The sequence below is a fragment of the Rhinolophus sinicus genome, chromosome 2 (assembly GCF_057876585.1).
Source record: "Rhinolophus sinicus isolate RSI-liver-muscle chromosome 2, RSI-T2T, whole genome shotgun sequence".
NCBI lineage: Eukaryota > Metazoa > Chordata > Mammalia > Chiroptera > Rhinolophidae > Rhinolophus > Rhinolophus sinicus.
The window spans coordinates 107,448,270-107,474,570 of NC_142502.1; the positions used below are offsets into that span (position 1 = coordinate 107,448,270).

The 26,301-nt window shown below is 51.0% G+C and overlaps 3 protein-coding genes across 4 annotated transcripts in view; all 3 read left to right on the plus strand.

Annotated features, from left to right (window-relative positions):
• The first annotated feature begins 9,734 nt into the window (after positions 1-9,734).
• Positions 9,735-11,490, plus strand: FKBPL (FKBP prolyl isomerase like). Of its 2 annotated transcripts, none has more exons than XM_019715499.3 (2): positions 9,735-9,890; positions 10,183-11,490. In XM_019715499.3, the coding sequence occupies exon 2, from the start codon at positions 10,257-10,259 to the stop codon at positions 11,304-11,306; it is 1,050 nt and encodes a 349-aa protein (XP_019571058.1). In that variant the 5' UTR covers positions 9,735-9,890; positions 10,183-10,256; the 3' UTR covers positions 11,307-11,490. The 2 variants fall into 2 exon arrangements, with proteins under 2 accessions (XP_019571058.1, XP_074188828.1); XM_074332727.2 differs by having other exon boundaries at positions 9,770-9,788.
• A 372-nt stretch (positions 11,491-11,862) lies between these two features.
• Positions 11,863-21,600, plus strand: ATF6B (activating transcription factor 6 beta). The gene is made up of 18 exons (XM_019715617.3): positions 11,863-11,996; positions 12,369-12,448; positions 12,592-12,670; positions 12,920-13,011; positions 13,534-13,669; positions 16,355-16,440; positions 16,575-16,710; positions 16,802-16,933; positions 17,080-17,213; positions 17,866-18,051; positions 18,163-18,254; positions 18,655-18,819; positions 18,995-19,102; positions 19,285-19,366; positions 19,849-19,919; positions 20,128-20,239; positions 20,378-20,462; positions 20,952-21,600. Exons 1-18 carry the CDS (start codon positions 11,891-11,893, stop codon positions 21,179-21,181), a joined length of 2,112 nt encoding a protein of 703 aa, XP_019571176.2. The 5' UTR covers positions 11,863-11,890; the 3' UTR covers positions 21,182-21,600.
• A 3,935-nt stretch (positions 21,601-25,535) lies between these two features.
• TNXB (tenascin XB) overlaps positions 25,536-26,301 on the plus strand; it is a 49,195-nt gene continuing 48,429 nt past the window's right edge. The window contains exon 1 of the mRNA XM_088795864.1: positions 25,536-26,243. The gene's annotated coding sequence lies outside the window, so the exon portion shown is untranslated. The remainder of the gene's footprint in view (positions 26,244-26,301) is intronic.

Consider the following 26,301-nt stretch of genomic DNA (forward strand, 5'->3'; position numbering starts at 1 on the left):
TGTGGTGGTGGGGGCAGAAAACTGACAGACACAAAAGTGGGAGGAGAAAGATTTCCAAGACACCAGAGAGACAGACACAAATATGGGGGAGGACTCCCTGGGATCCAACCTGGGAAGATCTTAGGGTCCATTCTCAGTGGGAATTTCTTTCCTCAGCACACCTTTTCCACTCCCTACCACACTGGGCTTAGGGCTTTGAAGAGGGAAGATGTACAAGGAGACCCAGAGATCTATCTCTAGAACTCCAGGAAGTCAGGAGGAAAGAAGAGGGCAGAGCATTCTGAAGAGGTTTGTCAGAAATAGGGTGGCAGGGAAAATATGCTAACTAGCCACAGCTGTTCCTGCCTGCAGGCTGGAGGGTGGCAGACAACTTGAATTAGAGCCCGAAGTGGTGTGTTGTACCAGCATAGGGAAGGCAAAGGGAGCAGGGAGCTGTAGGAGCCTGTCTCATTCTATTCCAGCTGCTATAACAAAAATGTCATTGATTACGTGGCTTACAAACAGAAATGTATTTCTCACAGTTCTGAGGCTGGGAGTCTGAAATCAGGATGCCAGCACCATCACGTGAGGGCCCTCTTCTGGGTTCTGCAGCCCTTCTCACTGTATCCTCACTTGGCAGAAGAGGCTAGGGAGCTCTGTGGGGTCTGTTCCACAAGAGCACAAATCCGGTTCATGAGGCCTCTACCCTCATGACCTAAGCTGCTCCCACAGGCACCACCTCCTGATATCATCACTGCACTTTAGGGTGTTAACATATGAATTTTGGGGGGAACACAAACAGACCACAGCCCCAACGAGGAAGTCAGTAGACTCAAGTTCAGCTGGGTCTAGTTGCCTTCTACGCTGAGGTCAGCCAGGAAGCCTCCGGTGGGGGAGAGGCACAAACAGTGGACCTGGTATCTTCAGTTGCACACCTGCAGGGCAGGGTCCTATCCGGAAAATGTACGCACTCATACAACACGCAGACACCATGCAGGATGCTGGTGAGACATCTGCTGAGACAGCAGATGTGAACACTGACCTTGTGGCGTTAATAATCTAGAAGGAAAGCTATGCACCAGGATAGGAGACAAGGGAGGAGGATGGGTTGGGGTCTGGAAATCATGGATTCTCCTTTGGACATTTCAGGTTGAATGGGCCTTCCTCACCAAACTTCTTGAGAAAAGAATTCACATTTGCAATCTCTACTTCCTCACAACCTACTCATTTCCCCTCTTAAATAGGGAGTATTGCTGTCACAGATGTGTCTGGTTCTGTCTTTCTTTCCTACCCACTGTTTCTTAACGCTTTGAACAATGCTTTCACTCCCTACTCTACTGAAACTGCTCTCTCAAATAGTACCCAATGACCAGAAATTACCAGGAGCCAAAATGAGTGGCATTTTGACAGTTCTCTGCCTTCCTGAACCCTCCCATGTTTGTCTCTAGACCCTGGATTCCTCACTCCCCCAGGGTTCATGGACATGTCATCCCTTCACCCTCTACCTCCACACATACCTCTCTAATCATCTCCCTCCCACCTTGTTTGTTCTCCTCCTTTCCCCTGAATGCCTATCTCTGGACTTTTTCTTTCTTTGAGACTTTCCCTTGAAAATCTCATCCACTCCAAACTCAGACATCATTTCTAATGCTTCTCAACTATAGACTGAAAGTTTGTGTTCCCCTGAAATTCATGTTGAAGCTTGATCACAAGTGTGATGGTGGGGCCTTTGGGCAGTGCTTAGGTCACGAAGGTGGACTGTCATGAATGGGATTAATGCCCTTATAAAGAGACCCCAGAGACTCCCTTGGCCCTTCTCCCACGTGAGGACATAGCTAGAAGACAGCCGTGTATGCACCAAAAGTGGCCTTCACCAGACACCAAATCTGCTGGTGCCTTGATCTTGGACTTCCCAGCCTCCAGAACGGTGAGAAATACATTTCTGTTGTTAATAAGCCACTCAGTTTATGGCATTTTGTTACAGCAGCATGAGTGACTAAGACATTATCCGACCTATATATTTATATGCAGACCTTCTTCCAGGGCCTGTGGAACACATCCACCTGGACCGTGCTGCTGGTCCTGTAAACTCAGCATGTTTAAAATCAAACTGATGAAATGCCATTGAAACCCTGCTTCCCTGTCTATTAATGGCACCATTTTCCCAGCACCCTTATCTGAAAACTTGACACCTCCTCCTTCTCCCTCCTGCGTTTACTTTCGGTGCATTGTCAAGCCCAGTCAATTCTACCATCACAGTATCTTTTGAATCTGTAACCTTTCCCCCAGCCCTTGCCAGAAAAATGACCTCATCTAGGACTATTGCAGCAGTTCCCCTAACAGGTCTCCCTCCTTCCTGCTCTCCCTACTCCAAGTCTGCCTCCACACTGCCCTCTGCTGTCAGCTTATCCTCCCTGCACACACTTGTCCTCCCCTGACACTGCTCAGCGGGGCTTCAAGACTCCCTATTGCTTACTCAATTGTTTACAAAATTTAAATCTGGTCTTCAACCCCTTCCATAATTTAAAATTATCCGGCTTATGTTGACTTAAAATCAACCTAATGTCCAACCAAACTGAATTACTTATCATTTCCACCTCTAGGTCTTTGCCTGGCTGTTCTCAAATCTTAGACCGTTTTTTCTCATCTCTGTCTATTATGAGTTCACCCGCACACTCCAGCAAGAAGGAATCTCTTTCTCCTACAGGTTGGACTGGAGCAGTGGGTCTCTAAACGGAGCCCCAGGCATTCCTTGGAGCAATGATTCTCAGCCCTGGCTACACATTAGAGTCATCTGGGGAGCATTTAAAAATCCCAAACCCCAGTTGCATCTAGACCAATTAAATCACAATCTCTGGGGGTGGTACTCAGGCATCGACATTTTTTAAGACATCCCCAGATGATTCCCATGGCAGCCAAGACTGCAAATCACAGGTTTGGAGGCACTTCAGGGACCACAAACAAGTAGGGGAGAGCCACTGGTTGAAGCTGTGGCTTCAACCAGAGCAACTTTCTCTAGGAGAAAGGTATCTGGGTCTAAAACCTACCCATTATTCATGTTATCTGCATTTTTTCTTTTTTTGCCTCTTCCCACCGGAGACCTTGGTGTACTCACCTTACCTTGTGAGGGCAGGAGACAAATCTGGCTCATCTCTGATTTTCAGACCCTTATCGGATAAGACCTCTTTGAATTCAGTTGAATTGAGTGGAATTCGGCTGAGAAAAAAGTGACTGAAAATTACTTCTCCCAGGTCTCTTTACCTCACTCAGACTCCTCCTTCAGGAGGCGTATTCCAATTTGAGTGTCCTTCTACCTTACCTCTACTCCCTTTGAACATGGTGCCTTTGGCTCTTGCACCCTTATCAACAAAGATTCTGTCCTCCAGCAGAGGCCCTGGCCTCCTCTAAAATCTACTTTGGAGCTCTGATTACCCCATGATGAAATTCTGGGTCACCACTCCCCTTCATTCATGAAAATTCAGTACCTGCACTGAGCTTTCTTCCCTCTCCCCAGCCACTCACTCCCTGTGTCAAATCTTTGACTTGGTTGGCACCAATAACTACTACCCTTCAAAATCTCTTCAGTCTTTTAATGTCACCCCCTCCTCCACCCAGAATCCCATCCCCAAAATTCTTCATCCCCACCCGGACCTCCCATCCAATGACTCTCTCACTCTTCTTTGATGTTTGATCCCCTCCATTTTGTGCTTCGCTCGTCACCCAGTGTAGATCTCCAAGTTCAACACAGTAATCACCTCTCAGCCCCTGCACTGTATTCTTGGCCCCTCTCCTTCCAACACATTATATCCCTGGTTAGATCCAAGTCAGCCTGCTCCACACTTGCACCCAACAGCTGAATGTGTCTGGGGGAAAACAGCCATACTGACTGGTCTTACTTCCTGGGGGCCCTCAGCATGGCTGCAAGCCCACATTTCCACAGTCAGTTCACATTCCCCAAATCTGAGACCAGTTTCACAAGATGACAACCCTTCTTCTTATTTCAGTGAGGAAATAGAAACTTTCAGAAGAGAACTTCCTCATGACCCCAGCCCCGAATCTACCAGGCCGTGCATCTCTACCATATGCACTGCCTTCCTCTTGTGATGCAGAAAAGCTAACCTGTCCCCAGCCCTACCCTGTCTGTCCACTGGGATCCCATCCCTTCTCACCGGCTCAGAAAGAGGACTCTTGAAATTATCCCCCATCTCTCCTACATAATCAGTTTTCCTCTCTTTTCTGAAACATTTCCATCATCGAACAAACATACTATAATAACATAGCTTGTCTTTGGGAAGAAAGAAAACCCTAGTTTGCCACTCACCTATGTATAGTAAAAGCACTGCATTCAGAAGAGTGGTTACCCTTTGGTGGGAGGGGAACTCTGATGGAGGGACACACAGGGAGCTTCAACAATAACAGGAAGATTTGTTTTCTTAAGCTGCAGTGATGTTCACTTGGTTACTTTGTAATATATATGTGCCAAGGTTGACAGGTCTGGGACTAGACCCATCAGCAACATACGCAGTTCATCACTCCCTCCTCCTTGAAATGCTTTCTTCACTTCAAATGCTCTTTCTGGATCCGACCAAAGAAAGTCTTCCCTAGTTCCTTATTTGCTGCTCCTTCGGTCTTCATTGACAGCTCCTACTGCTCCTCCAGACTCCTAAGAAGTAGAGGGCCCTGGGACTCTGTCCTCGGCCCTCGGCCCTCTCCTCTACCCTAATCAAGCTCTCATGACTAGCCCCTTACCTGGATATCCTGCTTCTGTTTTTGATGGATATAGTCCTTCCTCCATGCAGAAACCAGAGTGAGCTTGTAAATGCCCAATTCTCCATCTCTCTTAGAACCCTCACCTGGGCCTGTGCAGCCTAGCTAGCCTTGCTCCTCCCCAGCTCTCTGCTTTCATCCCCTCCCACTCTTTCCCTTCCTTCCTCTGCTCAACCCACTCTGGCCACCTTGCTGTTCTTTCAGCTGCTATGAATTTAGCATAAAAATCCAATTCCTTCCTGCCTGGATCTTTGGGCTCTTGTTTTCTCTCTGGACACTTCCTTCAGATATCTGTGTCTGCTCCCTTACTTACATCATTTATGTCTGCACAAACATTGCCTGCACAAGGAGGCCTTCCTTGTCACTTGATTAAAAACAGCACCACGGACACCTCACCCTGTTTCATTGTGTTCATAGCACATGTTACTGCCTGACATTATATTATTTTTCTTTCTTGATGTACTTTCTTATTTATCTAATACTACCTGGTTGTACAGAACTGACATCCTGTGTTTTACTGGTTGATTTTTATTGCCTGTTACCTTCACTTGAATATAAGCTACAAGAGATCAGGGCTTTTCCCACTGCCTTATTTCCAGAACCTTGCACAGGGCCTGGCATGGAGGAGGCCCTCAGTACGGATCTGTGGAATGACTGAGTAGGTAGCTCAAGGAGTTGTGTGAGGAGAACATGAGGTGATACACACGTGACGCGTAGTATGCCTGCTTCTGGGTCATAATGAGGTAGGCTCTGTAAAGAGCAGTTCTCATCTGCATTTTGATGGTTGCTGGATTGGGGGGGGTTCAGGGGATGGGTGAGAGGGGAGGGGATTAAGAGGTAGAAATTGGTAGTTACAAAGTTGTCATGGGGATGTAGAGCATAGCATGGGGAATATAGTCAGTAGCATTGTAATAACTATGTATGGCGTCAGATGAGTACTGCATTTATCGGGTGATCACTTTGTAAGTTATATAAATGTCTAATTACTGTGTTGTACACCTGAAATTAATATAATGCTGCATATCAACTGTAATTGAAAAACAAAAAAGAGCCGCTCTCATCATCAAACATTTCACTGAGGTAAAGACTGCCTTTCACTGCTTCGTCCTGCCTGAAAACCCTGCCTATAAGGGAAGCACAAGCAAAATGCTTTGGGAGTGAACAGGAGGAACAATTTTGACATAAATCCCAGAACTGAAAACCACAGAAACCACCAAAACTAAACAGAAGGGGAAATTAATTTAGCCTTTGGAAAGCTGGAATTTTTGTCTCCCATGCTGATGCTAAATGGCAGAGAGCAAGTGCCCCATATGGTTCCATGTGGTGGGTACGGATGTGAGGCTGTCAAACCTTCCAACCAGCTCGATGCCTGATGGATGACAGGGCAGCATGAACGAGTATTACAATGCTCTGGGAAAGCTGAGATTGACAATGCAGAGGTGAGTGATACTGGGCTTAAAGTGGCGTTCCTTTCCTTATCTCTCCTGCCTTGTGCTGCTTCCTCTACCTCCCGTAAGTCCCTTCAATCATGGCATGTCAAAATTATGGCCATCTTCCAAGCCTCAACCCTCTGACTCCTTTTCAGATCACCCCCAGTTGGACATAACTTCCCTTCCACTTACCACTTTTGCCCTCGCATCTGGAGCTTTGCTTAACTATGACTCTACCCTTATTGGACTACTGGTGGGAATCTCTGTATTTATCTCCATGTTCTGTTGATGAATTCTGAGTACTCAGTAAGGATTATTGAATGAATAAGAAAAGAACCTCACTTTGCTCACTTACAAGGCAGGTACCCTATGCTCTGTGTGTGGACACAACACCAGCTCACCAATCACCTCACACCAGCTCCTGAACCTCTGCTTGGGTTCTGCCATCAGGTTAGATCTTTAATGAAGGCAAAACAATGCCCTTATGGGATAGGGAAAAGAAAGTAGCAGAATATGGCCAGATTCTCTGAGCCACTTTGGAAAGAAGGGACTCAGAAAGAAGGAAGGAAAGAAGTGACTCCAAGTGGAGTGTAAAACAATTATTTGCAGGTAAATCCTCAGAAACACGTCAGATATGGAGTTTTCCCTCAAACTTATCATCCACAAGGCATTAAGTGCCTGCATGATGATTTGGAGGAAAAAAGACTTTTTCTAGAATAGGGTTCATCTTCCATAATAACAGCTAGCCAAACTATTGACCCCTCCCTGCCAAGTCCTTCCATTCTCCCAGATGCCTCTTTGACTTTCTTAACCCAGCGTCTCCCATAATCTCAGTCCCTTTCCAGGGGTTCCTGTGTGCTCCTCCCTCCCGGCCCTCTCATCTGAAGCTGGGGAAATGTCTTAGGTACCAGGTAAGTCATGTCCCAGTTGCATCCACACACTTGGATGTTGGTGAAGTTAGTCCCTGCCACACCAAATGGAGGGACGGGGCAGAGAGCACTTGTAGTGAGAGGGTGGGAATGAATCCAGTCACTTGGGGCAGAAGCTTCCTTTTCAACTCTTCCCCTCAAGGTTGCTCTTCCATTTCATTCTCAAATCTTTAGGAAAAAGAGAGGAGATGTCGCTCCTTCCTCACTCCCCAGTTTAAGGCTCTATCCCAACAGGTAAGCAAATTCTCATTTGTCATCCTCTTTTTGTGTCTTCCTCAGATCCCATGTTCTCTAGCCAGGCCTGGGGATAAAATCCTCCTGGCTTCTTTCCCTCCTCTCCCTGATTCCTTGGTGACTATTCCCCGAGAGCTGAGCCCTGGCATCATGAGATTCAAGGGGCAGGGAGCTGGGAGAAAGCAAGCAGTGTGAGTCCGTCAACATTCATGCAGTGACACTTCAGCGAAGCCTATGGTCTTTCCATTTCTGAGTCTTCACACCTCGGCCCCTTCCTATCCTGTTTCTCAAGCTGAGACCTGGGGGAATCTATAAATCTATGAATGTCTTTTCTGGGGACTCCTCAGTCCTCTTATACAACTTAAATTTTATCTGTGATAGCGTGGTACAGTGTCAGATGCTTGCTGGACTTATCATGGTGATCGCTTCTTTAGGTGTATAAATGTTGAATAACTATGGTGTACACCTGAAAACTAATAAAATATTGTATGTTAATTATATTTTAACAGAAGTCTTCTTAAAAACTTAAATTTTGTGTTTTCATTTTGATGGGTCTTTTAAAAAATAAAAATATTCATTCTGGATGATTTGGATTACCTTTTTTAAGGACTTTCAGTGCCAATGTTTTTATTTTTTTTCTAGTCACCATGGTGAAAAGGGATCACCTGAAGAGACAAAGTTGACCAGTTAATTCAGTGTTTCTCAATATGGGGTCTATAGGTGTGTTCTCGGGGGTTCCGTTCTAACTCTTTCTTTAGATGCCAGCAAAAATCTCTCATCCTCAAGGAATATTCCCTCATCCCTCATTCACTCTCATAGCATCTCACATTTCCACATCGCACTGTAATTTCTTATTCTCCTTGGCCAGACTGTAAGTCGCATGAGAGCAGGGACTGTGTCTGTCTCACCAACCTATGTATCCCCAATTCCTAGCATGCTGCCTGGAACATAGCAGGTGCTCAATAAGTATTTGTTGAATGAATGAATGAGATGAAACACAAACGAAATAGAAAAGAGTTCCAGCCCTATAGAGTAGGTTGGAAAGGAAAAACACACACAAAAAAAACAAGAGAACATTTCAAAGCAATACATTTGTAGCAGAGTATAGCTTCTTTTAACTGAAAGAAGCTGATCTTTGAAGGGTCATTGGAGTGGCCCTCTCAGTAATACACACATAATACAAATTAGCAATCTTTGTCTGGGGATTAGGGTGTAATCAAACCTTTTGTGACGACTTTCCCAGAAATCTCTGAAATGGAAAGGGGAAGAGGAAGGGAGAAAAGATGGATTAATTTTCAACAGGAACCCAGGGATTCCAAGAATCAGAGTACTAAACCATAGGGGGCGGGGGTGGCAGTGTACCAAGGTTACTCTAGCACAGAACCCAGAAACAGAACTTGAAAAAAAAAAAGTCTAGGTTAGTGAGTCTCAACACAAAGCCGGAGTGGACTATTTTGACACATATCTGTGGATAATGATGAAACTACCTTCCCTCCTGGCAGGGTGTTAAAGAGCAAAATAAACACAGAGTGGGATTCTCCTTCCCTGAAGAGCTGTGGTGGCCCAGCCTGCGCAGGGAGCTGGGCAAGCAAGGCTGAATCACAAAGGGACCTACATTTTCTACTAGGAGGAAGAAGACCAGTTTTCCACTGATACACCCAGTGGAGCAGGTTATACCAGTTATATATGCAAAATATAGGACGCACTGAAGGAGCATAGAGCAAGGGATAAAGAGAATGAGGTTATTCTAGAATCATACTATTCAAAGTGTCGTCCAGGGACCATCATCATCATCATCCAAGAGCTTGTTAGAAATACAGAATCGCAGGCCCCACCCCAGACTTCCTAAATCAGAACCTGCAATTTAACAGGTGCCCCAGGTGATTTGTATATGCTCGTCAAAATTTGAAAGGAACTGTCAAAGATTTCTTGAGGAAGAAGAGCTTGTAACGCAATGATGAATATGAGGGAAAAGGTAAGAAGACTCAGGTGGACCCCACGGGAATAGGGCCGGTTGAGAAGAAAGAGGACTGAGGGTTTATCTTGGAGCACCTTGGATAGAATAGGAGAAGGAGCAGGAGAATGGCTATGGCTGGGAGCCCCAAACACAGGGATAAAGTGAACAGCGCAGGGCCTGAGGGCACCAGATAAAAGGACTGATTAGTCTGCTGCCGCTATTATTCGTCACCAGCTCCACCATTCCCCACTCTATCTGCGTTCACCCCAATCTCCCATTTCAGGACTTTCCAGACTCGCAATAACTAGGCTAGCCGGACCTCGATAGTTCGGTTCGATTCGGCCTAGTTCGGTTGCTAAGGCCTGGAGCTTCCCAGGTGCGGGGGGAAATGATGTCATGTCCAAAAGGCGGGGCAAGCGGGCTTCTCCCTCCTCCGGATTGGCTGCCAGGAATCTGACTAGCTTCGCCGACGTGCGCGCTCCAGGCTTAGCTGTCAGTGTCTGTTCCCCGCCGCCCCTGCCCTCGGCCGGGCTCTCCGCCCGAGGCACGACTCTAAGGACAGTACTCAGCAAGCACTTAGCTTCGGGAGGAGAGGTGATCCGAATGGTCCGGCTATCGCCACCAGGCTAGGCGCTTCGGCCTCCCAGGGGCTTTTTGACTTGATCGGTGTCCGTAGTTGGGGTGGCTACCCGAACCGCAGGGAATTGTGGAGTTTATAGTTCTGCGTTAGTTCTGTGTGGCCCGAGGCTCGAGGGGGACAGAGATTTTTGGAGGAAAAAATTTAAAAAGAGGACTTTGAGGACCGGGACCTGGGTCCCAGAAGGACGGGAAAGGAGTCTAAATAAGAATCCTACCATTAGCATTGTTTTGATTTTTTTTTTTTCAGGTGCTGACCTGAACCTGGTCCATCCCTGTCCCACCAAAACTCTTTACCCACGGTGGAAGGGACCAGGCAACCAAATGGAGACGCCACCAATCATTCCAGTGGGAGAGAAAGACATCTGTCAACCACAACAACAATGGGCAAAGGACCCCCAGAAGAACCCTGATTCAACTACGCAGATTAGGCAGCAGCCCCAAGAGCCACCTATTGAAGTTCTTGAGCTGCAAGTGAGCCCAGATCCAGCCAGCCAAATTCGAGAGAATCCTCAAGGGACTGAAAAACTGGCTGGTGGACTTGAAGAAGACTCTGACAAATCTCCTAGATCAGCCAGTGAGATGCCAGAGCCCCTCCAAGCTTCTGATCTCTGGTACTGTCCAGATGGGAGCTTTGTCAAGAAGATCATAATCCGTGGCCGTGGCTTGGACAAACCCAAGCTGGGCTCCCGCTGCCGGGTACTGGCTTTTGGGTTTCCTTTTGGGTCAGGGCTTCCAGAGGGCTGGACAGAGCTAACTATGGGATTAGGTCCATGGAGGGAGGAAACTTGGGGGGATATCATAGAGAAATGCTTGGAATCCATGTGTCAAGGTGAGGAGGCAGAGCTTCAGCTCCCTGGACACTGTGGACCTCCTGTTACACTCACACTGGCCTCCTTCACTCAGGGCCAGGACTCCTGGGAACTGGAAGCCAGTGAGAAAGAGACCCTGGCCAGGCAAGAACGTGCAAGGGGCACAGAATTATTTCGAGCTGGGAACCCTGAAGGCGCTGCCAGATGCTATGGACGGGCCCTTCGGCTGCTGCTGACTTTACCCCCACCTGGCTCTCCAGAAAGAACTGTCCTTCATGCCAACCTAGCTGCATGTCAGTTGCTGCTAGGGCAGCCCCATTTGGCAGCCCAGAGCTGTGACCGAGTGTTGGAGCGGGAGCCTGGGCATTTAAAGGCCTTGTACCGAAGAGGGGTTGCCCAGGCTGCTCTTGGGAACCTGGAAAAAGCAACTGCTGACCTCAAGAAGGTGCTTGCGGTAGACCCAAAAAACCGGGCAGCGCAGGAAGAGCTGGGAAAGGTGATCTTTCAGGGGAAGAAACAGGATGCAGGACTGGCTCAGGGTCTGCGCAAGATGTTTGGATGATTAAAAGTTAATACTTAAAAGAGACAGGAACCTGTGAATTGTGATGGGTGCTGTGAGATTTTGGGGGGGCTCAGAGGGAGTGTTTCAGCCCATATCCTATTCCCTGCTTTGGCCTTCCTAGGGGAGGTAGCAGGGTCTCAGTGCGCCTCTTTCCCTTTTTTACCATTAAAAAGTCATATGATCACGTGTGCTCCGCTTTTTCTTTGTTTTTTTTGGGGGGGGGTGGGGAGGTGGGGTGGGGGTGGGCGGTGCTTATCCACTTCCGAAGATAATTAGAAGCTGTATAAACTTCTAAATTTAGGATTGGCTGGGGGCGAGCGCAGACCTTTAAATCCTGGGAACTACATCTCCCAGGCTCTTTCTCCCTGGGTCCCATTTCGCGCATGCGCACACTCTACGGCCCAGTACTGTGTATCTCCTGCTGTGCTGCCATTGGCCCGGCCTGTACAGCGCCTCTTCTATTGATTCATGTGCTCAGTACCCAGGCCTCTTATTGGTCCGTTGAGGTTCCGTGACGCCCCTTTTTTTTAAGAGTCAACTGATTAGTTGATGATGGGGAGAGGCGGGCCTCGGGAAACCGACTCATGGTTGGGGGGGAGGGGGGAAAGATGGCGGAACTGATGCTCCTCAGCGAGATTGCGGACCCGACGCGTTTTTTCACCGACAACTTGCTGAGCCCGGAGGACTGGGGTGTGCGGCGTGAGGCCTGGGGGAAGGGAAAGGGCTGTGGCATGCTGTACCCCTGTGGCACGCAGGAAGGAAGCGGAGGCCCAAAGAAGAAGGCTGGGCAACTACGGAATCCACCTTTCGAAGGAGGGCGGAGAGGGGGGCCCGTTGTTCTTTCGCGGGATGCGGGAGTTGGGGGAGACCTCCGCTCCCCACGGAAACGTCGAGTTGTTCCGGGGTCGGGGGAAGGGCTTAAGTTCTTTGGCTGTATCACTTTTCACGTGGGCGGCCGGTGGGTCTGGCCGAGACGATCCAATGAGGGATGGAGCGAGGGCTGTGTGTGGATCCGTAGGCTTGGGCCACTGGCCAACCCCCTACGCTCCGCATCTCTTGCAGACTGCACCTTGTACACCGGCCTGGATGAAGTGGCCGAGGAGCAGACGCAGCTCTTCCGTTGCCCGGAGCAGGATGTCCCGGTATTGCTCCCCCGGCAGCCTTGTTCCTCACCCTTGGTGGGTGGGAGTGGTCCCAGAACCCGGACTCATCCCCAGACCAGAGGTCGTCTGGAGCCACCCCATCTTTCTCACACTCCTGCCATCTAATATCCTCTCTTATTCAGTTTGGCAGCAGCATGCTGGATGTGGGCATGGATGTCAGCCCCCCTGAACCCCCATGGGACCCCCTGCCTATCTTCCCAGGTAAGATATTTTTTGTGATTCCCTCATCCTTCCCAAAACCCTGATCTTCCCAGTTTTCCAGAAATTATGTAATTCTGTGTCCATACACTTCCACATGAGTGTCTGTGCACTCCTGTCTTCTCTAACACCTAATATATGTTCTTTTCCCCTTGCCCCGGTGAGGGCGTCCTCACCTGCCTGTCCTTGGACACCCTTTGGACTCTTTTCAGGCTCTGCTTCCTGTTTATTTTCTAACCCCTTTTCCCCCAGATCTTCAGGTGAAGTCTGAGCCATCCTCTCCCTGCTCTTCTTCCTCTCTCAGCTCCGAATCATCGCATCTTTCCACAGAGCCCTCCAGCCAGGTGAGAGAGCCATCGCCCTCCTCCTACTCCTCTCTGTGGCAGGGGCTCTGCTCCCTTCCTTTCACCCATAGGTGCTGAGGATTGATTTGTGTACTATGAGTCATAGGTAGGGGAGCTTCTTCCCTGCCTTTGTCATTTCTTTAACATTCTCATTTGCTACATCCCCACTCCGGTTTCTAGAAGTGAAATGGAATCTTTTTAATATATAGAGATATGTGGCAGCTGTGTTGGGGCTGGGAAAAAGAGAGTTAAGTGCTGAAGCTTATGGAACTGTTCCTGCTCAAGTTAGCCACTCTGAGGCAATATTTGAATTCATGAGACTTCATCAGCCCTCGAAGGAATAAGGTAGAAGGAGAGAACAAGGGGCCAGAAACAGCTTAGGGAGGCGCAAGTACCATTCAAACCAGAATGTCAGTTAACTGGTGGTTTGTAAGCTCTAAAGCTTTTTGTTTTTGTCCTTACTCTCAACACCTCCCTTGTTTTCTTCTTTCTGCCCTCCTGTTTCGTCCCTACTCTCATCAGGCCCCTGGTGTAGGGGAGGTGCTGGTTGTGAAGATAGAGTCCTTGGCACCCCCACTTTGCCTCTTGGGAGATGATCCAACATCACCATTTGAAACCGTCCACATCAATGTGGGCCCCACCTCTGATAATCCCGCAGGTAATAACGACCTGCCCCCACCCCCAGGCTTTATGAAGGTAGAATGTGTGTTCGCGCTCACATGTGTGTGTGGTGGGGGGTGAGGGGGGCAGGCAGCAGGACAAGGAGGAAGAGGTACGGAGCATAAATGGCAGATAATCGGGAGAGGCCAGGAGTGGGAGGGAGGATTTCAGGAAACCACAGCAGGGGCAGCACCGAAGAGAAGGGAATGATTTTTCTTTCTTTGTCTTGTTCCTAGTATCCTGTTGTGTGATTTAACTTCCTGTTGCTTTGCATTTTTTAAAAACTATGGACAGTTTAGAGTATATTTATTTATATTACTTTTTAACCCCAATGTTTTATTATAAAAAACTTGAAACACATAGAAAAGTGGGAATACTATATAGCCAATTCCTAGATCCTACAATTAATGTTATTTATGCTATGATCAAGTTTATGTACTCTTATGTGTTCATTCAGTAAACATTTATTGAGCACTTGCTCCCTGCCAGATACTGGACAGGGTGCAGGGGATGCAAAGATGAAGATGTGACCACACACTGACCTGAGAATCCTGTAGCATGTGAGGGGAGGAGAGAGACAAGTAGCAGTGAATACAGGCGTGCTGTAGAGAGAGCATCATTCTAGGCGAGGTGCCATGCAAGCTCATAGAGGGGGCATCTCACCTGACTGTGGCTGGATCAGGGATGTGCTCCGGGAAGAAGAGTTTCCTGAGCTGAGTTTTGAAGGACACATAGAAATTGGCCAGAAGAAGAATGCGGGGACTGGCGTGTGCATGTAAGGAACGTACATCTCTTCAGAGTGAATATGAGCAGGGAGCGGGACATGACAAGGAGCGGCAGGGGCTGCAGGCCAGGTAGGGATCTTGCTAAGGGAGCCTTAGCTTTTATCCGGGGGCAGTTAGGTACCTCTGAAGAACCAGGCAGGGGAGCAGTATGATTAGGAAGATGACTCTGGTGACAGAGTAGAGAATGCATTGCAGAGAGGCAGGAGGAGGTGGACCAAGGAAGACAAACCCAGTTAATCAAGTAAGATATGTGGATGCTGAGAAGAAGGCAGAAAGAAGGAAGTAGAACACATGAGTTGCAGTGACCCCCCTGGGCGTTGGAGTGAGGCGGGAGCTGAAAAGGGAGCCTGGGTTTCTGGCAGGGGCAGCCATCCAGTGGGGATGGTACCATTCACTGGATAGAGACTGCAAGAGCAGGGCCCTCTGGGCAGGGAGCGTGATGAAGTCAGTGCTGGACATGTTGATTCTTCTTTTTTTTTTCTCTTTTGTTTCTTTTTTTTTCTTTTTCTTGTTTGTATTTTTTGGACATGTTGATTCTTGATTTCACAGTGCCTTCCAGGTTTCCTGGCACTGCCTCTCTCATTGAACTCCAATCAGCAGCAAGAGGGCAAGGGAGCCCAGTGATGCAATCCATTCATGTTTTCTTTCTGGGCCCCAGAGCAGGGCAGGGAAGGATGGAGAGTGGATTTGGAGGGACAAACAGATCATGTCCAGCACATTATTAAAAGTTACAGAGGGGCAAACAAAAAAAAGGCTTGAAAAGCCTTTAATAGCAAAAAGATTGTTGATGACTTTGCAAGTGGTGGTGTTACTGGAGTCAGACTCTCTCCTGTGCTTTGTATTTTTTGAGGGCCTGTACTTTACTCATCACTTTGATACACATGAGGATAAGACATAGTTCTTGCTTTTGGAGAGTCTCGTGAGGGTTATAACACATGAGTAATACTAGCTCAAGTAGCGGTCGCGTCTAGGAGGGGATCTGGGTGGCTGAGGAGGGAGACGCACTTTTCACTGAATTCCCCTTTGTTCCTTTAGAATTCCGTATTGTGTGACTGTATTACCTATGCAAAACTATAAATTGATTTGACATTTTAAAATAGCAATAATGGCAATCATATTATGAAGTACCAAAATGAGTGATATGGACCAGAGATGGTGGCAGACTGTTGACCTTGGGGCTGAAGCTGGCCCTTGGATGGGTTTTGTTTCACCTACATGAGGCAATCAACAAGTCTTATAAACAGAGGTAACAGAAGCCATGAAGGCTCAGAGGTGACAGGCTTTGCGATTTGGTGCCTGGGAGGCTGACAGACGTAGAAAAGGAGTTTGCATGACGGGACAAGGAGTGAGCCCTGTATAAATCCAGTTGAATAGTCGGGCATGAGAATGGAAGGGACCAGCAGGGAGCTTGGGAGTCAGGATCAGGGTGTAGGGGAGCAGTGAAGGGTAGAGACGCAGACCTGGCAGTTGTCAGCATGGAGGTGTGTGGTAGCACTGGGCCAGGAGGAGGTGAAAGTCCAGCCGGATAGGAGTATGGGCCCATGTGAATGCTAGACTCTCCCTGCTTGGCCCTCCTCTAGTGAATGGACAAGGTCTGTGAGGAAGAAAGGGGGAAAGCAGAAGGGCAAGGATAGCTTTGAGGAAAACTGGGCAGTGGTGAAAAAAATGAAGGCGCCCCCGAAGAAGAAAGGCAGTCCTGGGTGAAGGGGTAGGAGGAGAGCCTGCAGATCGGGAGCCCACGGCACCTCTACCTCTGGATTGCCTGCCACGGGCCAGAATAGTTTTATTTGTAGGAACAAGGAGAAATGACTGTGTCTCCCCATTTCCCCATCTTAACCCTCTTCTCCTTCAGTGTTTATCTGACATCCAGCTTTCTGTCTTATCCTGCCACCCCACAGAAGTCCAGACCAAGATAGAACCTGTCTCTCCATCTTCCTCCATCCACTCTGAGGCTTCTCTGCTCTCAGCAGAGTCCCCCACCCAGGTGAGCATTGAGGCCCCTTCCTCCCTCCATGCACTACAGTGAGTTCCTCCCAACTCTCGGGTATGAGCCTTTTCTTCTTCAGCTCCTCCTCGACTCTCCTCCTGACTCACACATTTTCTGGAATGCCCCATAAGCCTTTCGTAGGAGAGGAGGTACTGGAAGTGAAGACCGAGTCCCCATCCCCTCACGGGTGTGTCCTGCGGGATGTCCCAGGGCCCCCACTTGGAGCTGTCCAGATCAGCATGGGTCCATCCCCCGATGGCTCCTCAGGTAATGGGGCCTCCTCACACCTGGGGTCCCTGGCAAAAGGCCTGTAGTCCTGATAGTCCTTCCTTCCTTCCACCCTTCCACCTTCCTTCAGGCAAAGCCCTGCCCGCCCGGAAGCCACCACTGCAGCCCAAACCTGTGGTGATAACCACCGTCCCAGTGCCACCCAGAGCCATGCCTCCCAGCACCACCGTCCTTTTGCAGCCCCTTGTCCAGCCACCCCCAGGTACTGAAGAAGGAGGGAAGGAGACAGGCTGTGTTGCACTTCTAAGGGAGCTCACGGCCACTGAGGCCCTTGGGTGCTTAGGTGTGAGCACAGCACCCACCCGACTTACAGCCCTCTGACCTCTTCTTCCTGCGCACTTGCCCCAGTGTCCCCAGTGGTCCTCATCCAAGGTGCTATTCGAGTCCAGCCTGAGGGGCCGGCCCCCCCTGCCCCCCGGCCTGAGAGGAAGACCATTGTTCCCGCTCCTATGCCTGGGAACTGCTGCCCGCCTGAAGTGGACGTAAGTTTGGGGAGGGGAGGAGTAGGGCTAGTAATGGGACCAGGAGAGGAAAGTCTGTCATGGAGAACTGTGGAAGGAGGAGAGAACAGGGAGTGAGGAAGCAGACACTTAAGGTGATCCTGCAGGTCAGAGTGGACCCGTTTGTGAAGCCTTAGGAGCCTCGTCTTTGTTACCACTGCTGATGGGGTTGGGGGTGGTCTCAGTAAAGCAAAGGCAGGGGAGACACTGTCTTTGGCTGTGGCAGTAGTTGGAAGAAGGAAGCCGCTTCCTAGGGGAACGCCAGTTAAACTGTTCTTTAATTATAGCAAGGTTAAACTTAGGGCCTTAAAAAGGGGAATTGAGAAGACGGAACACCAACCACCAAGGAGAGGAGCTGAGGTTCCTCCAGGAACCAGGATGGAGGAAGTTCTTCCTACAGTGTAACTTCTCTCAGCTCTGAGGAGCAGGAGCAGGGAGTGGTTGAGAGAAGAGCCTGCAGTGTTTTAGTAGAGAGGGACAACCCCTCCCCCTCTCTGGGGGTGTAAACAAGGTCAGGAAGACTGAGAATGGCCCCTGAGAGCTTTGGGTAATCAGTCAGCACCTGGAGTTGGGGGACTTGGTTTTCCTCTCCTACCCATCTTTCATTCTCTTTTTGACCCATCTGGGTACCTAGGCAAAGCTGCTGAAGCGGCAGCAGCGAATGATCAAGAACCGGGAGTCAGCCTGCCAGTCGCGGAGGAAGAAGAAGGAGTACCTGCAGGGGCTGGAGGCCCGGCTGCGGGCCGCGCTGGCCGACAACCAGCAGCTGCGCCGCGAGAATGCTGCCCTCCGCCGGCGGCTGGAGGCCCTGCTGGCCGAGGTGCGAACCGGCCTGGGGAGACGGGGGCCGGGCGCACAGGCCCCTTGGGAGGACTCACCCTCTCTCTCCCTCTCCCTCTCTCTCTCTCTCGCGTCTTCCTCTGCGCCTCAGAACAGCGAGCTCAAGTTAGGGTCCGGAAACAGGAAGGCGGTCTGCATCATGGTCTTCCTTCTCTTCATTGCCTTCAACTTCGGGCCTGTCAGGTGAGCCTCCTGCCTCCCAGACCCTTCAGGCTGGAGCTCGCCCGCATAGCCGCCTGATTCCTGCCTTGGCAGAGTCCTTCTCGTCCCACACACACAGATAGCTCCGGTGTCCCTTCTTGTTCCATCATTTCTCTCACAAATGGTAGGTCCTGGGGTAGGTAGGTGATGGTGATAACGTTGATAAAAACAGACTCCTGAGTGCTTCCTGAGTTCTAGGCCCTAGCTTAAGCACTCTCCTTTCCTGGTGTTTCCTGGCCCTGGGAGGTAGGGACCGTTCTCATTCCCATCTTACAGGGGAAGCGAGTCAGTCCTGTAGAACAGATTGGAACCCAGCGGGCTGCGTGCGGAACCTTGCTCTTAAGCAGCCCTTCATAAAGCTGGAATCCTTCTATGCCCACAGCATCAGTGAGCCTCCTTCTGCTCCCGCCTCTCGGATGAGCGGACAAGAGCCTCGACCCCGGAGACACTTGCTCGAGTTCTCAGCACAGTTGCCGGTTCATGGAGTTGAGCCCCGCCAGGGCCCCACGGAGCCCCAGCCCAGCCCCGAAGGCCGGCCAAGTTTCAGGTGAGGAGAGAACCCTCTCTCAGGATGCTGAGTGTATCTTCGCCCCCCAGATTTACCTTTTCTTCCTGAGGGAGCCAGACTTGCTCTCTTGTCGTCATTGCCTTCTCTGTTGACGGGCGTGCTGGCAGCGTGCGGCCATTGTGCCCCCCTCTACCCCCTCTCCGCCTCACTCCAGGAACCTGACAGCCTTCCCCGGGGGTGCCAGGGAGCTGCTGCTGAGAGACCTGGACCAGCTCTTCCTCTCTTCTGACTGCCGGCATTTCAACCGAACCGAGTCGTTGAGGTATGGGGGACTCACGGCTGGGCCATCTTCCCTGTCATGCCGAGGCCGCTCTGCAGATGGCCGGGGTGTCCCCGAGTGCTGCAGCCCCAGCTGTCCTTGTCTGCTCTTCTCCCTCCTGGGGCGGGCAAGGGAGGTGGGAGCCTTGGGCTGGCACCGAGGTGCCCCCTTCTCTGCTTCCTCAGGCTTGCTGACGAGCTGAGTGGCTGGGTGCAACGCCACCAGAGAGGCAGGCGGAAGATCCCCCAGAGGGCCCAGGAGAGACAGGTGGGAAGGAGGAAGGCCTCTTGCTCATTAAAGGCCACTTATATAGTTAAAAGTGGTGTTTTTATGAAATATAAAGACTTTCTGCTGTCAGGTATGGCGTACCATTAAATGCTTTAAGGAGAATAGTATATAAAATAGCGATTGTTCCTATATTTTGCCAAACGTGTGAATAAAAATAAAACAATACAGTTACCCATGCAACTGCTATTAAGCAGGTGGCAATTTGGAATCATGCAGACAAACCATCTGGTTGACGAAAATTTCATTTTTTGTAGATCTCTCCTTAGAACATAAAGAGGAAGGCCACTTGCAGACAAGGGCTTAGGGTCCTGGGGGATTTTGAGGGAGCATCTCGTGCAGGTTTGAGGAATTACTGAGAAAGTGGAAGGGTGGGTATGAGGTGGCGTCAGCTTCTAGGGGCCGTCTGTCTCTTTCCGTTTTCCCTTCACCCTCTTCAAATCCTTAGATACTTCTTCTTCCAGAAGTCTCAGCTGCGGAAGAAGTTGCCTCCAGTTAGGGCAGTCCCCAGCCACCCCCCCGGGCCCCCAGAGAGGTGAGTCTGTGTGTGTGCTTCCTTATTACGAGAGGTTCCTTTCTAAAGAGCTGTCCGGTACTTGTCACCATTGCTACCCATGGCGTTATACTTCCCTCGTCCACCGGGGGTCGCCTGTCTTTCGCTCTCTGTTCTCCCTGCTTCCCCAGTGGGAACTCCTGGGTCCTGGTCTTAGTTCCTCCCAAATCCCGTTTCCCCACCTGCCTAGGGATTCTGTGGGCCAGCTGCAGCTGTATCGCCACCCAGACCGTTCGCAGCCAGAGTTCCTGGATGCAATTGACCGACGGGAAGACACATTTTATGTCGTTTCCTTCCGACGGGTGAGTTCCTCCTCCCTGTCCCATCCCTGTCACCCTGGGTGTTCTAGCAGTCTGTCTTCAGGTTGAGGCTTAAAAGTAGCGCCGGGGAGCCTGTCAGCATCTTCTCCTCCCTTCCTGCCTGGCCCCTCTGTTTCCCAGGACCACTTGCTGCTCCCAGCCATCAGCCACAACAAGACCTCTCGGCCCAAGATGTCCCTGGTGATGCCTGCCATGGCCCCCAATGGTAATTCGTTCCCTACTGGGTATGGGGAGGGGTCCTGAAATTGAGGAAGGGGGAGGTTCCGCTAGGGAGACCCAATGTGAGGAGCTGGGGGGAGATGGAGAGGGGAGTGGGGCATTCCAGAGTGATGCTAGATTCCTGGGTGAGAAGAAGCAGGACATGGGTGGAGAGAAGAACAAGCTGCAGGAGACTGCCGGGAGGATGAGCAGGTGTGGGTCTGTCCTTTGTCACGGGGATTGGGTAGGTGCTGGGCAGAGGGGCGGGCTGGGGACCTGCCAGACTCTCACCTCCCGTTTCCTCTTGATGTCCTCTCTATCACCTCACACTCGTGTCCTTTTCTTCTCCTGTTCCTTTCCCTCTCCCTGCCTCCCACTCCATCCCTGCTTTCTCATTTAACTCCCACTATGGACCCATCTTGTCACCATCGCCTTTTCCTCCCTTTCTACCTCTGTTTTGCTGACCCTTCTCTCTGTAATTCCCCCCTTCTCACAGAGACCCTGTCGGGCCGGGGGGCCCCTGGGGACTATGAGGAGATGATGCAGATCGAGTGTGAGGTCATGGACACCAGGGTGATTCACATCAAGACCTCCACGGTGCCCCCCTCGCTCCGAAAACAGCCGCCCTCATCCCCGGGCAATGCCACAGCTGGCCCCTTGGCAGCTTCCACAGCCAGCCAGGCGCACCAGGCCACCCATCAGCCCCTCTACCTCAATCATCCCTGACCCCTGCCTCTCGCACTCAGTTGGAATTGGGGGGGCAGTGACCAAGTGCGACTGTTCTGATTTCCCTGATCCCTGGGCTTGGGCGAGGTAAAGGAAGGACATGTGCAGAGGTGAGGAGGTTCACCGCTCTTCTCACCCCTTTTTGGAATATAGGGCTCCTCTCATTTCTCTGAACCCCTAGTCCCTGCTTCTTTCTTTGATGGTATTGAGTGAGGGTAAGGTTTGGGGTGGGTGGGCCCTTGATTCTTTTGCTTCTCTGTTTTGGGGGTGGAGATGGGAACTTAGTCCCCAGGCGGGACAGGGACGTTTTTGCATTTTGGAGCTCATTTCTGGGAGTAAAGGAAAGGTGGTGGAGGGAGATCAGATTTATGTATGTGTATATCTTTAATTATTAAATAAACAACTTGGAGGGAGTTAAAGGAATGGTGGCTGCCTTCCTGGCTCGTGAAGGGGAATTGGGGGAAACTGTCTTCTCTAGGGCTCTTATATCAGAGAATTAAGCACTGAAGACAGCTGGCTCTGGGGCGAGGTGGGTGTGGGATCACAGACCTCATGTCATCCCCTTGTTCCCGCCCCTGCAACACTAGGTTATGTGTGTGCGGGCAGGGGGTGGGGGGGCAGTTAGATGGGGCAGGGATGTCCCATGGTGTGACAGCCAGGATACAGATCCCTGGAATGTGTCTGAGTAAACAGGAAGGACAGGGGGCCCCACGCCCTTTGGGGTGAGCAGCCTCCCTGGGTTCCTGCATTCTAGCAGATTCTCCTTCCCTCCCTCCTGTCTCTTTCCAGGACAAACAGCCAAGCTGGAGCCAGAGGGCTGTGAGCCAGAAAGGAGGGGCCACAGTGGAGAAGGGGGCGGTGTTTGGAGGGGAAGGGGAACATCTTTCAGCCCTGAACTGGGGGACACTGAGTCTTGAGTGTCCAGTGGAAAGAAGAGGACAAGAGTGGGTCTGGCAGAAGAGGCTCTGCTTTCTAATTAGGAGGAAGGGGAGCAGGACAAAGTGTGAGGGGCCACATCTCACTCAACCTGTGGGGATCCCCGTCAGCGGCTCCTGTCCAGCAGTGCCTCTGGCCCAGCCCTGCAGGAGTGTCGGGTCAGCTGGAGGGTTGGGCCGGGCCTAGGCTCAACGCCCAGATGACTGGACAGGGGCCACCTAGGCCGCAAGCCCAGGCCTGAAGGAGGGGGAAGAAACTCACATGTCCAGCCAGGCTCCCCCGTCCCCATTACTGTGTTTGGGGTGAAAACAGACTGAGTAACTGTGGCAACCTGGAACTAGGGCTCCCAGGAACTAGGCCTGTCCTCCCTCCAGAGGGCAGCCTGGCTCCTCAGCTAGCACTTCCTGTGCCAAGGTCCCTTGAGCCTTGTCTGGCCCGTCCAGGCCGTGAGCGCAAGGAGGACGAGGGTTTTGGCTGCGGATCACCTGAGTCAGCTTTTCCTAGTGGATGTCCTTGCTGTGTGACTTGCACCCCCTAAGCCTTAGTTTCCTCACCTATAAAACCCACTTCTCAGGGTTGCTACGAGGACGGAGATGATGCTCCCAGAGCCTGGTCCATAGCAGATACACCTTTCCCTCATCCCTTGCCCCTTTCTCCACTGACAGTGTCCTTTTTTCTCGAGTCCTCTTCTGTCCCATTGGGTCCATCACCATTTCGTCGCTCGCTTTCCTGACCCCAGCTCAGGAAAGTGCTTGAAATGTTGGCATCTCAGACTGGGGGCTCTGGGGTGGGGCACGCACTCCTTTGGCTGAGTGGCCAGGGACAGCTGGCACTTTGGTGTGAATTGGGAGTCAGACTCTTGTCTGAGGGAGTGGGGAGGTAGGAAGGATAAGAGGCATGGAGAGTGTGTGCCCTGGGGGTTGAGGCAGGGCAGTCTCAGCTGCTGTCCTGTGGGCTCAGGGCCTCCAGCCGCAGCCCCCACCAAGGCCATCTCACGTGGCAGCCACTGTTTCTCCTGCCCCTTCTGTTGGCCCTGTCCCAGGCCCTCTTTTTCTTTCTGTCCTGCTATTTTCCTTCCTCAGGATCCTGCGTTTTGTCCCTCTTATCATTCCTGACCCACTCTTCTCTCTAGATCTCTCTCTGCCTTCCTTTGCCCTCTGCCCCATTGTGAGTCATCACCTTTCGACCCATTATTCTTTGTGCGTTTTTCGTTTCTTGCTGCTTTAGTGTTTTTCCCTCCCTTCCCCTCTGCTTCAGTCTCTTTTCCCTTTCTTTTGTCTCGGTCTTCTCATTTCCTGCTGCTGCTGGCCTTGTCCTCACCTCCTCCGTTTTCATGCCATCCTGTCCCTGGTCCCCTTCCACTGCTTTGCCCACGTTCTTGTCCCTCCCTATGACTTCCGCTGCCCTCCCACTTCAGCCCTCCCCTCCTTCCTCCCCCTTCTCCCTTCACTTCCCCACTCCAGTCCTCTGTGCTCTCCGCAGCTGTGGGGGCCAGGACTGGAGAGCCTAACGTTTGCCTCATCGTTCTGCTATGGCTTCTGGATACGGCACATCTGGATTCAGGGGCCCAGATGTGTGGTTGCCACAGCGACCTCGGTCCCTCTGGTAAACATGGGCGCCCACCCGCCCCAGAGCACAGAACAAAACAATTGTGTGACCTTCTTTTGTCACGAGATAGAAATGTCCTCCCTCCTCCCTTCTCCCCACACCCACATCTCCAGGCAAAGGAAGTTCTTAGGGCCCAAACCTTTCTTCCTGTGGCCCTCTTGCCTCCTTCCTACCCAGCCTCTTAGTTCTCTTCCCATCTTTCATCTCAGGCTGAGTCTTTTCTCTCCAAGTTCCCCTCCTCACTATCACCCCCAAATCTCAATGACAAACTGTTGACCCCGTCTAATAGTTGGCAATTTCTCCTAACTGAATCTGCATAGTGATGCAGAAAGAAGCTCTACAAATCCAGGTCACCACTTCTCACATCCTTCAAGAAGCCCCTGCATTTGTTTCCGTCTGAAGTCTTAAGTCTTTAGTCTTTCTGGGGCTCTTCTTCAGGGAGGGGAGAGAATACAGGCTTGGGAATCAGAAAACCTGGGCTGAGGCCCAGCGTCATCGCCACCAGCAAAGCCCCTTGGACATGTCACTTAACATCCCCGAGCCTCCGTTTCCTCAGCCACAAAGCGGGATTAATAAAATGCCTGCACTGTGTAGGAAAGCGCTTCGTAAACGGAAGCCCCGTACAAATGTGTTCTGTCTTTCCCTCGGGGACCGCTTCCTTGGATCGCAGCTCCTGGCCGGTCTTCCGCCCCTCTCCTTATCCTTCAGCTCCTTGCCCTTAATTGCCCTTACTCTTCTTTGTCTTCCTTCCCTTCTCTTTGTCTTTCCCTTTCCTCCCTTTCTATGTCTTAGCTCTTATCCTCTTACCAGGAACTTGGAGGTTCATTCAAGGAGGGAGGTCCGGAGCTGAAGACAACTGGCCTGAGGGGACAGTGAGCAGTCAGAGCACGTGCACAGTTCTCGACAGTGCCCTGACCTTTGAGCCTGTCACCCGGACACCTCAGGGAAGGCAGCCCCACGAGGTTTCCCTGCCTTCACTCCTGGGGCTCCCTGCCGTCCTTGCCCAGTCCTTTCACAAGTCAGTGCTGATGTGCATTTCTCAGGCACCTGCTCTGTGCAAGGCTTGGTGCTGTTCTGATGAGATATAACATATATGAGACATAAGCTCCTGGAGAGATGTGAAAACCTAAATTCCAGGGGCTTTCAAATTTTGATTCCCCTGGGTTTAAAATCGAGGGGAATCAAAGTTTAGACAGTGGTTATCTCAGAACCTGGAATTATGTCTGTCAAACTTCCAGTGGCTTCCTCAAATGTCTCGTTAGCTTGTAAACATCTGGAATCCACACTCCCCTCTGGGACTTTGGCACCCTGCCTGTCCCCAGCAGTGGACTTCAAAACACCCCAGGACCACCCTTCCAGCTCTTGCTTCTGTCCAGGGTCTTCCAGTCACTCTGTGGGTCAGCTATACTTGATGGCAGCCATACTTGCTAAATAACAAAACCAAGACATAAGGCACAGGACAGGAAAAAGAAAAAAGTGGGTATGACCATAGGATAGAATTACTGAATGGGGTGGGTACCAGAGGAAACCCATTCTCTATGCTCTCCCCATGTCACATGTCATGCTGTTTCAGACCCTCACCCTGCCCTCCACTTTCCCCCACCCCCGCCCAGAGATCTCAGGGAAGCTTTTACCTACTCCAGGCTTTGGGGGCTTCTGGCCAAGGCAGAGGAAGGAAGCTGAGTCCAGCTCCGTCCAAAATTCTGACTTCATCTTCCCATCAAAGCCAGGAAAAAACAGCCACACACACACACCCAGACACACGGACACACACAGGGACACCGTGCGAGAGCCTTTGTCCTCAGCCACAGGGGACTAACTGGGCATCTAGCACAGCCGCTGCTGGCCCAGTGTGCCTTGGCCCAGGAACACGACACCTGTAACAAGGGGGATCTGACGTGGGGTGCAGACACCTGCGCCCCGACCCAAGTGGCAGCATCAGCCACATACAGATTCCTACAAGTCCCTTTCACTTGTGACTTGGCTGAGCTACTCCTCAGTGGTGAGGTTTAGAGCGGGGTAGCAAGAACTCTATCCTCAGTGTGAAACCTGGGGTGGAGTCTCCCTCAGCCTGGCTATTTCTCCTCTGTGTCAGAAGTCTTCTTTTCAGCCCCTTGTCAGCACAGCAAGCACATGGGGGAAATGAGGCCAGAGCAACAGCCAGCAGGCTTAGGTGGGTGTGTCTACTGCCTGCCCTCTGGTGTCGGTCTTCCCGTCTCTGCCTGAGATCCAAGTGCCTTTTTCCTCCAGCCCCCGACTCTCCCTACCCTGCTCCCCTGCAGCCCCCAGACATTAGTCCCCTTCTGCTTCCCTGCCATCTGTGCCCCACTCCCATATCTCCCTCCTGCCTCTGGCTCTTTCTCCATCACTAACCTTTTCTCCTAACTTCCAGGCTTCCCTTCTCTGTCTCCCCGGAACCCCAGCTGCCTTCCCAAGTTTTATATGTCTTGTTTTCAGCCAAACCATTGGCCAGCCAGTGCCCAAACTCCATCTGCCATTTCTCCAGGACTTTGCTGAGGTGGGAGAATAAAAGGGGGTGGTGATCCCAAGCTTAGAAGAAGAGGTGGGCTGATGAG

What these genes read in the sequence shown, in the direction of transcription:
- ATF6B (XM_019715617.3), top strand. Translation starts at nt 11,891, where the DNA reads ATGGTTGGGGGGGAGGGGGGAAAGATGGCGGAACTGATGCTCCTCAGC. An exon ending in TGGAGGCCCTGCTGGCCGAG is followed by an intron (nt 18,052 to 18,162) that starts GTGCGAACCGGC and finishes TCTGCGCCTCAG; the next exon opens with AACAGCGAGCTCAAGTTAGG. An exon ending in GAAGGCCGGCCAAGTTTCAG is followed by an intron (nt 18,820 to 18,994) that starts GTGAGGAGAGAA and finishes GCCTCACTCCAG; the next exon opens with GAACCTGACAGCCTTCCCCG.
- FKBPL (XM_019715499.3), top strand. Translation starts at nt 10,257, where the DNA reads ATGGAGACGCCACCAATCATTCCAGTGGGAGAGAAAGACATCTGTCAA.